The sequence below is a fragment of the Cryptomeria japonica genome, chromosome 9 (genome assembly GCF_030272615.1).
Source record: "Cryptomeria japonica chromosome 9, Sugi_1.0, whole genome shotgun sequence".
Taxonomy (NCBI): domain Eukaryota; kingdom Viridiplantae; phylum Streptophyta; class Pinopsida; order Cupressales; family Cupressaceae; genus Cryptomeria; species Cryptomeria japonica.
In genome coordinates this window covers 257294032-257309359 of record NC_081413.1, presented here as the reverse complement: position 1 = coordinate 257309359, position 15328 = coordinate 257294032, and the positions used below count along the sequence as shown (strand labels likewise).

Genomic DNA, 15328 nt, shown 5'->3' with positions numbered 1-15328 from the left:
GTTACATGCACTTCAAGCTAATTGGAATAAATCTGTACTTTACACTTCGAGTTATTCGAACCCCATTAGACATTGTCTCTACATCACGAACATGAAATTGAGATATTGTCTCTACATCATGAACATGAAATTGAGAGGATGCATTCATCTCTGTTCACTTTCCTAGTGTGGTTCTTCTTCATTAACCTTCACCTTTCAAAGGAAAAAGCTAAATAAAGAAGAGATGCCATTCTTTACGTAATCTACTTGTTTTGGTATTCGTATTCTCTCAATCTATTAATCTTTGTTCACTTTGCCTGGTGTGGTCTATTTATTCTCGATCTTCCTCAAGTAAACACATGTCTAGAGTAAGTCAATGACGCTATCATCCTTCCCACTCACGTGCCCAATTTGAAATGAACAAGGGATAAAACTTTCCCTCTCCATTTTTCGACAAAGGGTTTGGTCGATTGTTTTTTTTTCTGTGTATTATCTAACACAAGCCACAATGGGTGGAATTGAATATTAAAAGGAATTTCCCAAGAAGATATTAGAGTAGAAGAAGATTAAAGTAGAGAAGTGCCATGAGTGGAGATATGAAGCGACGAATAAGGCTAGCAAAGAAAGAATACGTGAGGTTTTTGTTTTTCAAGTAAAGCAATCTATACATCTAATTGACCTTTTGGCCAATCTATATGTTATCAATGTATAGATGGAGAGAAAGGAGGCTTAAGAAACTTGAAAAGCACTAAACAAAAAGCTCTTTCAAATATTGTTGAACAATAATAATATATTATTAAAATGTAGAATTTAATGTCATAAATTTATTGATATTGTTATTTATGACGTGGAAATGTCATAAAGATTTACAATCAACAAGTTATGAATAGTATGAATTAGAGATTGATCATATATCTACATTTGAATTGAGCTTTGACTAACACTAAAAAAGGAACCTTTCAAGATATTGAAACCATAAACAAAATATTTTTGATTGTGTTAATTTTAAACAATTCTATGAAATAATTCCTAATCTACTACTAACTTTACTCCAAAAAGGTCAATGGTAAATGTAAGGAGAAAGTCATTTGGAAAAGATGATTGGTAGATGTAGGGAGAAATTTGATTAGAAAAGAAGATATGAAGAGTTTTTAGTTAGAGAAGTTGTGATGTTAAACCTCAGATGAAAAATGTTCATTGTTAGAATATAATAAATTGAAGATAAAGAAGTTTTTCCCTTGTAAAATTGTTAAAAGGTTTGACTCAAGAAATCATATGAAGTGAACTTTCTAGAATATTAAGTCATATCCTTAGTGTTTAATGTTGTACATCTATGTTGAGATTGTGAAGGAGAGTCAAAAGAATTTGACATATAAGTTTAGTGGAAGGACAAAATAACATAATAGAAAAAGGAAGATATTGAAGAGATTTTGCATAGTGGGATTGAAAGAAGCACCATTACTAAATAGGTTGAAGAGTATTTAGTGAAGTGAAAATATTCTAGAAGAAGATTCATCTTGAATTTCTAAGGTTGAGGTGGACCATCCTAGTTTCCTCTAGTTATTAGAATGTTGAGAAATCACTTTTCAAATAAGCATAGTTGTCTAATGTAAGAACATCACAGTATAAAAACAATCTTACATCATCCAAAACTTATTTTTTAGGTTTTTTTTGTTTTTATTCATTGACCAATCATTATTAATCCTTCCATATTTCTTATAATTGTAAATGCATATTTCATAAGATTCTAAAATGTTGCATTCAATTTATAGGAGATTTGAATAACCTTATAGACCCAGTACTAAAATAATAGTCCATTTTACTATTTGATCTTTGCAGTAACCCTCCAAAATTTATAGTACTAAAAGATCATGGTTCCAAATTCATTGGACCTAGAGAACTTATGGTATAAACTACATCAAGTTTCATCGATCCATCCTCACTAGAAGATTTTTTCTACATTTTCATAAGGCATTGAGCTTTGCTCAATGTTACAATTGACCAAGATCATTCCTATTACTTGAAGGTGTTATATGACATTTCTCATTATCAATGAAAAGTAGTTTAATGAAGAGGGAAGATGATGAAGAGTCGATAGTTCCATTTTGGATCTTGGAATCGTATTGTATTGTAGTTGAGCTGGTCAAGCTTTTCACAATCTCCACCATCTTATCATCGCTCCCAACCCAGTTGACAAGGATTCCAGTTCTTTCAAAATACCTTAGCGTCTTTGGTGTCTTGAGTTAGCTCCTCCAACAAACGAGCAAAACTAGTAACGACATCTTCTTCACTCTCTGATGAGAACAACTTAAAGACTATAAAGTTTCTAACGATCGTCTCTGTCATAATACCAATCTTCAACACAGGAAGATATAAAGTAGAGCGGGCCTTGTCAAACCGTATCTACTCAATGCCTCCCTCGTAATACCTGAATTTTACTCTGTCTTTGCTCAATTTTAAAGTTTCTAATGATCCTCTCTGTCATAATACCAATCTTCAATATAGGAAGATATAAAGTAGAGTGGGCCTTGTCAAATCGTATCTACTCAAGCCTCCCTCGTAATGCCTGAATTTTACTCCGTCTTTGCTCAATTTTAAAGCAGAGGGAAGAACATTCGATCCAAACAGGCGACTGGGATCCTGTCTCTTTTTATCATCCTTCTAACCATTTCTATTTCTATTTCTACTTGTAAGACAGAGACACTGGTTTTTAAGCCATGTGAAAGAAGACCAGCCATTAGCAGGGCGTTGGTCAACGCCTATAAGATACTTTCTATAAACAGTGGCATGGAGGCAATGCAGGAGATGAAGTTTGCTAGCTAAATCTGAATCTTCATTAGGCTGAATCCATAATGGAGACTAATAAGAACATATTTGAGCAACAAAAGCCTCAAATCTGAATCTTCATTAGGCTGAATCCATAATGGAGACTAATAAGAACATATTTGAGAAACAAAAGCCTCAAATTTTTGATTTGGATCACCAATAAAATCATAGAGTGACTAAGACCGAAAGTGAAATTTGATTTTCCAATTAGATGATGTCGTTTCTGACATCAAAATACAGACCTTTACCTGACTTGAGACCGTCGAAGAGGCTTCCGCCATGTGAATAAAGAAGAGATGCCATTCGTGTGTTTGTCATAATAGTAATCTTTTTTTATTGATGGTTTTCATATTGTGTTTAAGTTGAAATCTTTTGGATTATGAGTTAAGGATTGAAGGATATTTATTGGGATGTGTATTACGAAGTTGTATAGAGTAAAAATTGATTATTAATACATTCATTCAAAGGCATTCAAGTTTACTTACAATTAAAAATCTATGGACATACTGATATTGTAAAAATAAATTGGTATGAAAATAAAATATATAATTATACTAAAAATATGAGAAGTATTAAGTAATGATGATGTCGACCAGAGGGGCTTCACTGGATAGGCAATATTATATTGCATGCATTCATATTGGGGGGTTAATATCCCAAAAATGAGGGTGCAATATATTGCCTATCGGTGAAAATATGAGGGTTTTTAATTCTGGCTATGAAAAAATACAATATTTGGTGAAAATAGGGGGCTTTTAATTAAGGTTGTTCCTCAAAGCAAAATTATCAAATTCCTGATGCAACTATAAATCCTATAGAAATTCCAAGAAATCTTGGAATCTCACTATAAATTGCAATAAAATGGAGGTTAAATATTTGTATACAATTGATGTATCCATAACCATATACTACATGCATGCAACTTCCATCAAGGTCACAAAAAAGCATGTATAATCCTAATGAAATCATAGTAAACTGCAAAAGTCATAGATCTCCAAATAGTTCTACTTGAATCCATTAAAACATGTTAATCTGAACCTCAACCAGCATAAAAATACCTAAGGTGCTATGCAAATTATTTTCATGAAAAAAAAGTTTAAATTCAAAATACTAGAAAACTTATAACTCCAAGGCAAGTGCAAGTCAAGGACCAAATAATAATAAACAAACCTTGCTACATGCTTAAAGCATGTAGGCAAATTTGAATGTCTTCATTTAGACTTGACTTTTGCAAAATCATAAATTTTTCTTAAGTTAACCATACATGTGAAAGTTATCAATGCAAATACAAATCTATTAACATGTCCAAATCTCTCAAAAATTACAACCAAAGATTCACCACCTCAATGATTAAATATTACAAATTTGCATCTACCATACCAAAACAATATAAATCTGCAACATGCAAGTTAACACATCCAAAAAACTAAAGGGTTGTCTAAGAGCTTGAAGCCACCAAACAACCAACTCTAACAATGTAAGGATGAACTTTGAGGAAAATGATGCAATCTATGATCCTATCATGATCAAGTAAATATTTGATTTTTAATTTTAAAGCTCAAAGTGAGTTCCTTTGATCCTCGTCACCTCCATCTTTAAAGTCCTAATCATAGCTAAAATGTCCAACAACTAAGAACAAATGTTTCGTTCCTAATTCTGAAGCTCAAAATGTGTTATGTTTATCCTCTTCACCTCCATCTTATGATGCTAATCGTAGTTGAAAAGTCCAGCAACTCACCTCTACCACTACCATAATGGAACTTAAAATATTGTCTAGCCATCCATACTACATTTAATTAGATTATATTAATCTTCAACAATTATCTTTAACTTGATATATCTTGGTGTACTTTACATAAATTTTTTAAAATATAGTTATGCTAGTTAATATTTTATTTTCTTAATAAAATGAATAAAATTTTATTATGATAGTAACATCAATGAATATTGTATAAATAATTGATGTGAATAAAGAAATATATAATCATTTATTAAATTGATGTGTAATATTAAAATTATTTAATTAAAATTATTCAACAACATAATTTTGGCAATAGGAAATTTAGACGACCAATGATGTTAAGGTGCATCCTAGATGATGAATAGACGATAAGATTTGTAAGTGATAAACTTATGAATGAATGATAGAGAGTATTAGATGATAAGGTGATTTAATGGACAAATAAGAATTCACCGGAGATGAATGGTGATGAGTGAATGATTACTGGGTGGGAAGGCGTCTACAATATTTGTAAAGAAGCGAGAACCTTGACGATACTCCAGCCCGGTAGAGTTATAGCATATCAAACCTGAAAAAATCATCATGGACAATGAAAATACTCACGTTATTCAGTGGTTGGAAGAAAACCGAGAAGATTCATACATTTCAGAAGTGGGAAGCGATAAAAGACTTGCAAGCATTTTCATGGTGCCAATAACGCTGAAAGAAAATGATTGATCTTCACTCATCAGGCGGTATCGATAGGGCCCTATCACTTCCTCAAACCACACCTTGCTGAGATGGAAACCGAGAAATCTCTGATCATTGTACGGGCGGTTATGGAAAAGCTTCCCTCAGATTTCTTTGCTCCACTTCAAAAAATTCGAGATGGGGCGAGCCTTTCAGATTTGCAGGACGACACCTTTTTTGGAAGTGCTGTCCTTCGCTGCAGGGACTACTATGGGGACGCTCAATTTCTCCAAAATCTGAACCAGAAGGCTTTCGCCATGATGCTGTTTAGGTATGCTTCCTTCCTCCTCCTTTTCCTTAAACACCATGTAGTCAATTGTCAACAAGAGAAAAAATCAATGCAGTCTCAAAGACCATCGGCCTCAGATAACGGCGACCCATTCCATGATCTCAAGTCAGGTACAGGTCTGTGGTTAGGTGTCATGAAAGATGTATTCAAATTGGAGAATCAAATCCCCTTATCCACCTTAGAGTCACTTTATGCTTTAATTGGTAATCCAAATCAATGTTTTAAGGCCTTTCTTGCAAAAGTATGCTCTGAGTACTCCACACTGTGGATTGAACGCAGTGAAAACCCAGATTTAGTTTGCAATCGTCATCTCCTCCATTGCATCCATTCAACAGTTTATAGAAGGCCTCCTGTGGGCGCTGACCAAGCTGCCCAACGCCCTACTAATGGCTGGTTTCCTTTTACATGGCTTAAAAACAATTGTCTCTGGGTCAGAGGAAGTAATTGTAATAATAAGGAGGGCTATGCACAGCTTGAGGTTCGATTTCGCAATTATGGAAAGACTGCGCTTCCCTCTCCTTTAAAATTAAGCAAGGCCGGAGTAAAATTCAGGCGTTGCGAGGGAGGCATTGAGCAGATACGGTTTGACGAGGCCCAGTCTACCTTATATCTTCCTGAGTTGAAAATTGGTCAAATGACAGAGACGATCATTAGAAACTTGATAGCCTTCGAGTTGTGCTCACCAAAGATTGAAGAAAACGCCGTTATTGGTTTTACTCGTCTGTTGAAGGAGCTGACACAAGACGCCAAAGACGCTGAGGTGTTGAGAACGAATGAAATCTTTGTGAACTTGGGCGTGGGCGATGATAAGATTGTGGGGATTGTGAAAAACTTGAGCAGCTCAACATTGAAACCGTACTGTAAACCTGTTAATGATGCCAGGAGAAGCCTCAAGACTTATTACAAAGGAAGCAAATTGAAAGTCCTGTGGATTGAATTTCTTGACACGTATTACTCAAAACCATGGGTTTAAATCTCCGCCCTCGCAGCCATAGCGTTGCTTATTATGACTGCTTTGCAAGTTTTTTGTTTGTTCTACACCTGCGACTCGTAGATCATTTCTCTTGTCTGTAACTAATGAAATAGTGAAACTTCATTTGACTGATTTTCACAGACTAGTTTCTTGGTTTATCGTAACCTATTTTAAATCTAATTTTGTTCTAGATTTAGGTTTATTTCTTTTATTATAATTTTATGGGATAACAAAAATATATCCTAATTTATTTCTTTTATTATAATTACATGATTATATAAAGAACGGGCAGAGAATTATTTTTGTGATCTTTTTATAATCTATTATTATTTTATATAACCTTGAAGTCCTCACAAATAGATGTGAGAACTTTGAGGAGATGTACATGAAACAACCAAGTAAGTATATGGCGGAGCTTAAGAAACATTGCATTTGCAAAGAAAATTAGAAAATCTATTTCTGATAAAAAACAGTTGCTTAGAATGTGGTATCACAATTGACATGAATGTCATGGAGTTGGGTATATTAGAGCCAATTTAAACTAGCGGTTGGACTTGAGAAAGGTCCAATTTGTACTGCCGATAGCAATTATAGCAATTTATCATATGAAGCTGAAGAACATCATGCTTGAATTGCCATTCACATTACAATTTTATAATATTAAAATGAATTTACTCGTTCAAAATGTGAAATTTTCGGTCATTCAGAAGGGACAATGGGAAGGATATGCTTGCAAACAACAAAAGACAAGAATATTATCCCCATTACATATTTCCATAAAATCATCTTATTTACAACCTCCCAATCGATCTATCCATCTATTAAAGAAAATGATGTAATAGTTTAGGGTTGTATCATCTATGTGTCATGCGGGATGTTACAAAATCAATGTATAAATGTATAAACAAAGAGCTTCACTTTCTTTGATCTCGAATAAACAAAGAGCTTCACTTTCTTTGATCTGTAAAACAACACAAGAAACAAAAATATTAAAATGGAAGGTAGTTATGAAACAAAATAATTAATTCTTCTTGCCCTCTCTAAATTTGTAAATGTCATGTATACTTATAAAATACTTAGAAATATTTTCCTTTCACTAGTTAACTGAGCATCAGTTTAAGCAGATCGAATTCCTTTTGATGATTGAGTTACATAGTGGTCAATTCTGCGGGAAAGGAGGTCTTTATCTAATGGAGATAGTGGAAAAGAATAATATTGGTGATCTTCAGGACTGGATTTCAAAGAGTAGGGAATTTGGCTCAGCTAAAGTAGTGCACAATTCTCTAAAAAGGTAGCATTTGGGTGCACAACATGGTGATTTTCATCACTATGAGATGATGAACATAGACATCATGATGTGACATATAGGGATCTCCAATAAAAGATTAAATAAAGTAAGTAGTGCCGGTTGAAGGATGCATACTTGCTTTTGGAAAAATTCCAAGGTATATAGTGCTTTCCCATCATAGGTAATTGTAGGTGAACTTCTTCCTTTGGTTGTGAAGCCTGTGTACGACATAGAAACTTGTTAAGAATTTTCATGGATGGTATATAGATGAATTTCACTGAAAATGATTCACGAAACATACTTCTTTTTTAAATGGAGAGTTGTTGCAGTTGAGCTTCTTCTTTTTTCCTTATTACCGTGTATGGATTGTTTTCCATTTTTGTGTACCGCTCGTAAGAGAATGCTGGGTCAATCCGGAGGTCTCCCAAGGATTTCACTCTGGAGATTGCAGTAAATGTTAGTCCTTGTCTTTCTATTGCACGATATTGATGGTTGCCTTCTGTAGTGTTAAACCTTGGGCTTTACGTATGGTCATAGCCCATGCCATTTTTATTGGTAGTTGCTTAGTGATACTGATGTTATTGATACAACTTTCGGGTTGTTTAGGTGCCACAGGGGACCATTATAATTAACAAATCTAACCATGATATACATTGGTATGTCAGGTGACTTGGAGTCACGGCTATAAATTATTTCAATTATCTCACCAAGAGCTCCATTGACAAGTCTTATTTGTGTCCATATGTTAGTTGTGAGCATGATTCACTGTCCTGGTGACAGTAGGACTTGCTTTTCAAGTTGTTCATTGTCAGCGTCAATAGTTGTTTTTCTTGTAGTGATTGTAGCTCTACTTATTGCAATTGGATGATTTAATTCCTTTAGCATTCGTTTATTGTGAAGGGATACCATATCATTAGTAGCAAAAAGGTGGACTGCAGTGTCAAATTGCTTATTCACAATTGGCGCTAATTGTTCTTTTGTTCATGTCATCAAGCTTTGCCAATCTTCTTGGGTCAGGTGTGCATTGCGTATGTTTATTAGTGTTTGACGAAATTGTGATTGCTTTAGAGATTCCCCTTGTTGGCGAAACATCATTTTTAGGGTGATATTTGTTGTAAATTGGTTCCAAAGTGTTATGGCATTTGAGTGTGATGTGTATATTGGTTTATCCATTACAGGTGGCTGTTGGGCAAGGTCTCCAATGAGAATCATAGTTATGCCTCCAAAGTATGAATGTTTATGATGAGGGAAAGCTTCGTGAAGCCGGCTATCTATTTTCAACAATAGTTTCGGACCTATAAAGCTCATCTCATCAATGCATATATATCTTATGTTCTTCAACTTTTCTTGGAACATTGTTAGTGCTTGGCCATGTAATGGTTGCATTTATTTGATGGGAATTTGTAGTGTTGAATGAATAGTTGTCGCATGAATGTTAAATGTAGCAATTCTGGTAGGAGCTAGTATGAGTATTGGGTTTTTTTGTTGTGGTGATTTTTCTTGTAGCATATTTTTTATACAACCGATCAGGTATGATTTTCTTGTACCCACAGTTCCTTGTATGATCATGTGTAATGGTTTGTTGAACACATTGGTGTTATGATTTGAGACTATCAAAAGTGCTTTCTTTTGTTCCATTGATAGCGTACTGGTGGGTGTATACTTTCTTGTTGGTACATGTTCATCTTGGGTGGTTGTTTTCTTTATATTTATAAATTGTGATGCAATATCGTGCAATTCATGTGGTAAATTAGTTTCACCCCAACTATAGTTGGTATCAAATTCACGTCGGCCTAGTAATTCAAGTTCGTCCACATTGTTGTTGATTGTATGCCTCATTCTTGAGAGCAGTTCCCACTCATGCATCTCTGATGTGGTACTTATATTCCTTTCATCTTCATTGTTTTCTTCTTCTTGGGGGCTAACATTTTCTTCGATATGTCGTATGATGTGCCATACATCATATTTGTTTACATGCATTTGATGCCAATTGGTGATTATTGTGTCCTTGGTAACTCCTATATCAGTCTCAATATTTTGAAAGTGTTTATATCAGAGTAATTCACTCCAACAAAATGTTCAAAATGTTCTGACTCTTCCTTGGGTATACTGTAGAATTTTGGGTAAATGTTAACAATGGCTTGTATTGTTCTCTCTTTCCATTTGCATGATTTACGACTTGCAACATAGGTGTAAGATCTTGCAGATTCGAGTAATGTGATTGTCTCTAGCTCTGGAGGGCGGACCATATAGGAGCGTAAGTAACTATTTTCTACTATAGTCTTATTTTTTGTTTTAGTTAATCGGTGCAACACTTTCCATCCAACATTTAAAGTTGTAAATGGTTTTTTACAAATAACAAGGGGTAATTTTTGCAGCATATGCCAAGTTTCTTGTGCACTGATATCACGTTCTGCTACAATCTTTGTCATAAATCTTTGATATGCTACTACTGTTGGGTCATCTCTTAGTTGATTTGTGGATACTCTTGTTAGCATATTAGTACAACTTTCAGATGTTCTCTTTGCTTTTGATGCATATTTGGCAATGTATTTCAGTACAAGTTCGCATGATATGATAGGTTGGCAATCAATATTATCTCTCCATATTGAAATCATTTCTGGGTTGTAGATGTTAAGCCTATCACCGTTTCTTGCAGGTTCATATTTCTTTGTGCCCATTTGATTGCATTATAAGATCGAGGTAGGATGTTCTTTCCATGGAGCTTTATATCGACATTCTAGTTTTCTACCCTTCTTCCATAAGCATGTGTTTTCTCTACATTTTGTGTGTCTTTGCACACGGTTCACTAACTCTTCATAATCATCCAATGGATTTGTGGCTACTATATCTATTGTGTTTAGGAAGCATGGATCATCACGTGGAGATCAATATATCTGGTTGTTCCTATGTGTTGTGGAATGAGGGTTCCAAGCGCTTACGTACTTATCAAAAAAAATTCTTGCTTTATCAACATCTTCGTTACTTTCGCAATCTAGCTTGTCCATGTCTAGTGCATCTTGGAGCCACAAGAACCCATGTACATGTGCGTTTCCTCGGTGTTTCCATTCATATCTGTACCAATAATCTATAACACCAAGGAGTTTTTCAACAACTTCTTCACAAAATATGGTGAATCTTTGATGTAGGTATAATGTTGTTCTATGCGGGTTATGTTGGTATTCTCCAAGTGTTGACAAGTAATGATAGGTGTTGACATCAAAGATAAAACCATATCAACATATCCAAAATACCAACAATCTCCCCCTTTGGCATCAATGGCAATTCAAGATGGAAAAACCATCAAAGTGCCAAAACAGAAATGCCAAAAACCAAAAACCAACAATCTCCCAAAGAGATCATTAACAAAGAAATCTTTATTCCAGCTTTGATGAGGAGAGCTACTTCTCAGGGGGAGAGATTGATATGGAAAAACACATGGATAACACATATTATTCCTAGGGGGAGAGACTTTATCCCTTGGGGAGAGATTATTACTTTGGAGTGAGATGATATTATGTATTGTTGATTTTTGGTTAATGATCTTTTTGGGACATTGTTGGTTTTTAGTTTTTGGCATCTCTGTTTTGGCACTTTGATGGTTTTTCCATCTTCTGTTGCCATCAATGCCAAAGGGGGAGATTGTTGGTATTTTGGATATGTTGATATGGTTTTTTCATTGATGTCAACACCTGTCATTACTTGTCAACACTTGGAGATTTTGGTTATGTTTACCGGCAAGATAGAGACTTATGCAAAACATTGGTATTTGGTTCACTGACAAATTATATTGTTCATCAGCACTTGGAATGACTTGGAAAATACTTGGTTATGTTGAAGACATCATTTTGACACTTTATCTTGGAGATTTGTTCATTGGAATATTTGAGTTTGCATATTTGCTGTTACCGGCAAATAGGTCCAAGATAAGCACCGACAGGCTTATCTATTCCAGATCAGCATGACATGCTTTGGAGATGATTTGTTGTTATTGTAAATGCATTAAGCTGACATGTTATATCAGATATTGCATCAGTTATTGATTTACTTATAAATTGTTTTTATTGTAATATCTTTTGTAAAGCCGACATACAGATTTTGGTCTTAGGCTTCGGTATAAATGTAAGATCTCATTTGTGAGATTAATATGCGAATGTAAAAAGGATTGAATTTAGGTATATGCGAGAATAAGCAGAGCTATACATGTAGACATCATCTGAAGGTTGAAGGAAGGTTTGAAGAAGACATATCAGAGCTAAACTGGTACTGAATCCAGCATATGAAGATGCTATTTTGTGCAGTACATCTTTATTGGATTTAACCATCCAATTGTAGTTAGTGTGACTCTCATTTTGTGATTGAGCAAGGAGCTCTAGGCAGCTGGCCTTTCTGCATTTGCAGAATCCATATTGTAAACATATACTATCTATAGTAGTATCATTTGATTATGGGTAAGGCTTCCCACCATGGTTTTTCCCCTTACAGGGTTTCCATGTACAAACATTGGTGTTATGTTTCGTGGATGTTGTTGTCTTTCTGTTTTATGCATTAATCTTTACCGGTATTGCAATTAACTGTTAAGACTGTCTACCAATATAAAGTTTGGTTTACCGGTATTAAGCATTACGTTTTGGTAAAGTAATTTTTGGTTGAATTTATTAAACAACTGATTCACCCCCCCTCTCATTTGTCTCCGGGACCTAATAGGTTATTAATGACATTTTTAAGATGAGTCTTATTTGAATGCATGGAAAGCTCCATATTATTTGAGAGGAGTTGTTGGAGGTCTGGCCACTTTGTATTAGCTGCACTTAGTGTGAAGAATAGGGTGGGAGATCCTATTTGGTTAATCATGTTTGTTAATTCCATATGACACTTGTTCTAATATGGTCTAGTTCCTCTCATGGAAGAGCCAAAGTGCAGTAATTCCTCAGCTAGTTGTGAGTCGGGGAGATCTTTCAAGTGTGCGCGTAAATTCTCAATAGTGGTTGGTAAGTGCTCCTTTGCATTTATTTAATGTTCAAACTATTGGAAGAGATTGGCTCCGATGACGCATCATAAGGTTGTAGATGTAGTATCAGAATCATGGATGTTGTTCAAATCTTTGATCATGGAATCACATTAAGTGCAATACACACACACACACACACACACACACACACACACACACACACACACACACACACACAGATATATATATATATATATATATATATATATATATATATATATATATATATATATATATATATATATATATATATATATATATATATATATATATATATATATATATATATATATATGGTCATCTTCTTGTATTCGCATTTCTATTGGTAGGATTTTTTCATAAGCAAAGAGGGTTTTGTCATTTGAAAGGAAGGTTTTCTGAATTGAGAAGGATGACCGCTCCTGGTTTCACTTTTCTGAATAAAATTTGTGAAGGTTGGAAGGATTCTCTCTGTTTATTCATTTTAGTGTTTTAAATTGGTGGACTGTCTAGAAATAATTGTCTAGCCAGTCTTCTTAAAAGGTTTTGTCTCTGATTTTCATATCCATCAGTGTCTTTACTAGGAGTGAGGTGATTTTTTGATCCTCTTGGTGATAGATTATGATAAAAATGTAGGCAGTATATTGGGTTTGAAGTTAGTTCTTTCAATTCTAAAGATATTGACCTTTAGCGGCTGTTCTGGTATAGGGAGAGCATTATGGATGGGGGTTTATTTATTGCATAACATTTTTTGTAGTGATATGTTGTATGGCAGGGATGAGGGTTTCTTGTAGGTATTGTCTCGACTAGATTAAGGGTTCAAAACCCTCTGAGGGAAGTTGACATTAATAATCAAATTAGAAGTTATGTTCCAAGTGGTTGTCAATTTTTATAAAATGTAATAATTGTAAACATTCTAACGTCGATCTTGGCTGTAAGGTGCGATAAGGTTCTTATGCAGAACAGTGGAATGGTTTGATCCAAATCTAGCAAGATAAGAATTCAGGTTAGAGCTATGTTTGGTCATCATTATCGAGGACATCATTATCAAGGAAGGGACGAATTGCAACACAAAGGAAATTTTGGACGATCTTTAAGTATTCTTTCAAATAGATTAACCTGGATGTAAATTATCCAGGGATTCATGTATCTTGTTCTTTATTATTAGCTTTCTGTAGCATTAGTTTTCTGATCCATTAATGGATCTAGGCTAGACCAGAGGTTTTGTTTCCTCCATTCTTTCCTACCGGTGCCCACACTGAATGGAGTTGTAATTATCATTTTTAATTAATAAAATCTCTCCGGCTTCGGCCTTTTACCGATCAAAAAAAAAAATATGCCGAGTTTCTGGATTCAACTGTGTATATTTTGTTTGCATCAACGTTTTAGATCACACTCCATGATCCATCATTAGGAAGTAAATTAATGTTTTGTATCACTTTGTTTATGACATGGATGATAAGAGGGTCGTGATCAATAAGTTAGAGATTTTAGAGAATATTGCTTGTATTTTGATGAGACTTATGAGAGCAAAAATAATTAAATAGTATAGATATTCTATGGGGATCCTTCCCCTTACTAGTGTCCATTTTGACTAGGCTTGTCCACTATATAATATATACAAGTAGGAGAGTGTTAGTAATGTGTTGCACACCATACATATATTTTTATAATTGGGTAATATTTTACTATGAGAGGTTGTATATATAATTATAAAAATATAGAGTGTGGATCACACATTTTGAAGGTTATGATTTAGTAAGAACAAGACCAATTATAGTCATTAGGTGAATGTATTTAATATTTTTAGAGTCTTAAAATATGCATTTAGAATTGTAAAAGCAATAAATGCTTAAGCTCACATGATACATGCAATACTTTCACCTAAAACATTAAATATAAAGACAAAGTAGTTAAGAAATTTCTAATAAACTTATCTATCATTATTACTTTCTAGTGTCATAAAACTCATATCCTATCGATATAAGATGAATAAATTCCCAACTATAGTCAACATATTAATTAAAAACATACAAAAATATAAACAAAATTTCAAAAACTAGTTGACAAAAAAAATCATGTTTTTAAATGTGGGCTCCTATTTTACAAATATTATATGTACAATAGGTAAAATGAGAGAGCTGGAATTATGTTGAAGGCATTCTTTATTTGGGATGCACTACCCTGACTTTTGAATATCAATGATTGAACCTCTTCCTTAAAGGTGGAAGATGATCAAAATCATCTAGGCCTTTCATTTTCTTGTGTGTGCGTATGTGATTTGAAAGCATGTCATTCAATCTACTTTATTGTCATCCATTGTTCACCATCTACCATCATGTTATTAATGTCGTGGACAATTTAAATAACATTTATACTAATGCAAGACTATGGAGAAGATCATGTTAGTACATTAATTATATTTTCAAAACTAATGTATATTTCGACATGTAGAAATTTATTTAATAGGAACTTCTTCATACAATACAAAATTATAAAAAAGGATAAATACA

At 34.0% G+C, this 15328-nt stretch overlaps 1 protein-coding gene across 1 annotated transcript; it reads left to right on the top strand.

The window, feature by feature from the left end:
• The first annotated feature begins 5016 nt into the window (after positions 1–5016).
• Positions 5017–6645, top strand: LOC131858598 (uncharacterized). Its single transcript, XM_059211890.1, has 2 exons — positions 5017–5546; positions 5844–6645. The coding sequence occupies exons 1-2, from the start codon at positions 5326–5328 to the stop codon at positions 6535–6537; spliced, it is 915 nt and encodes a 304-aa protein (XP_059067873.1). The 5' UTR covers positions 5017–5325; the 3' UTR covers positions 6538–6645.
• Positions 6646–15328: the final 8683 nt, after the last annotated feature.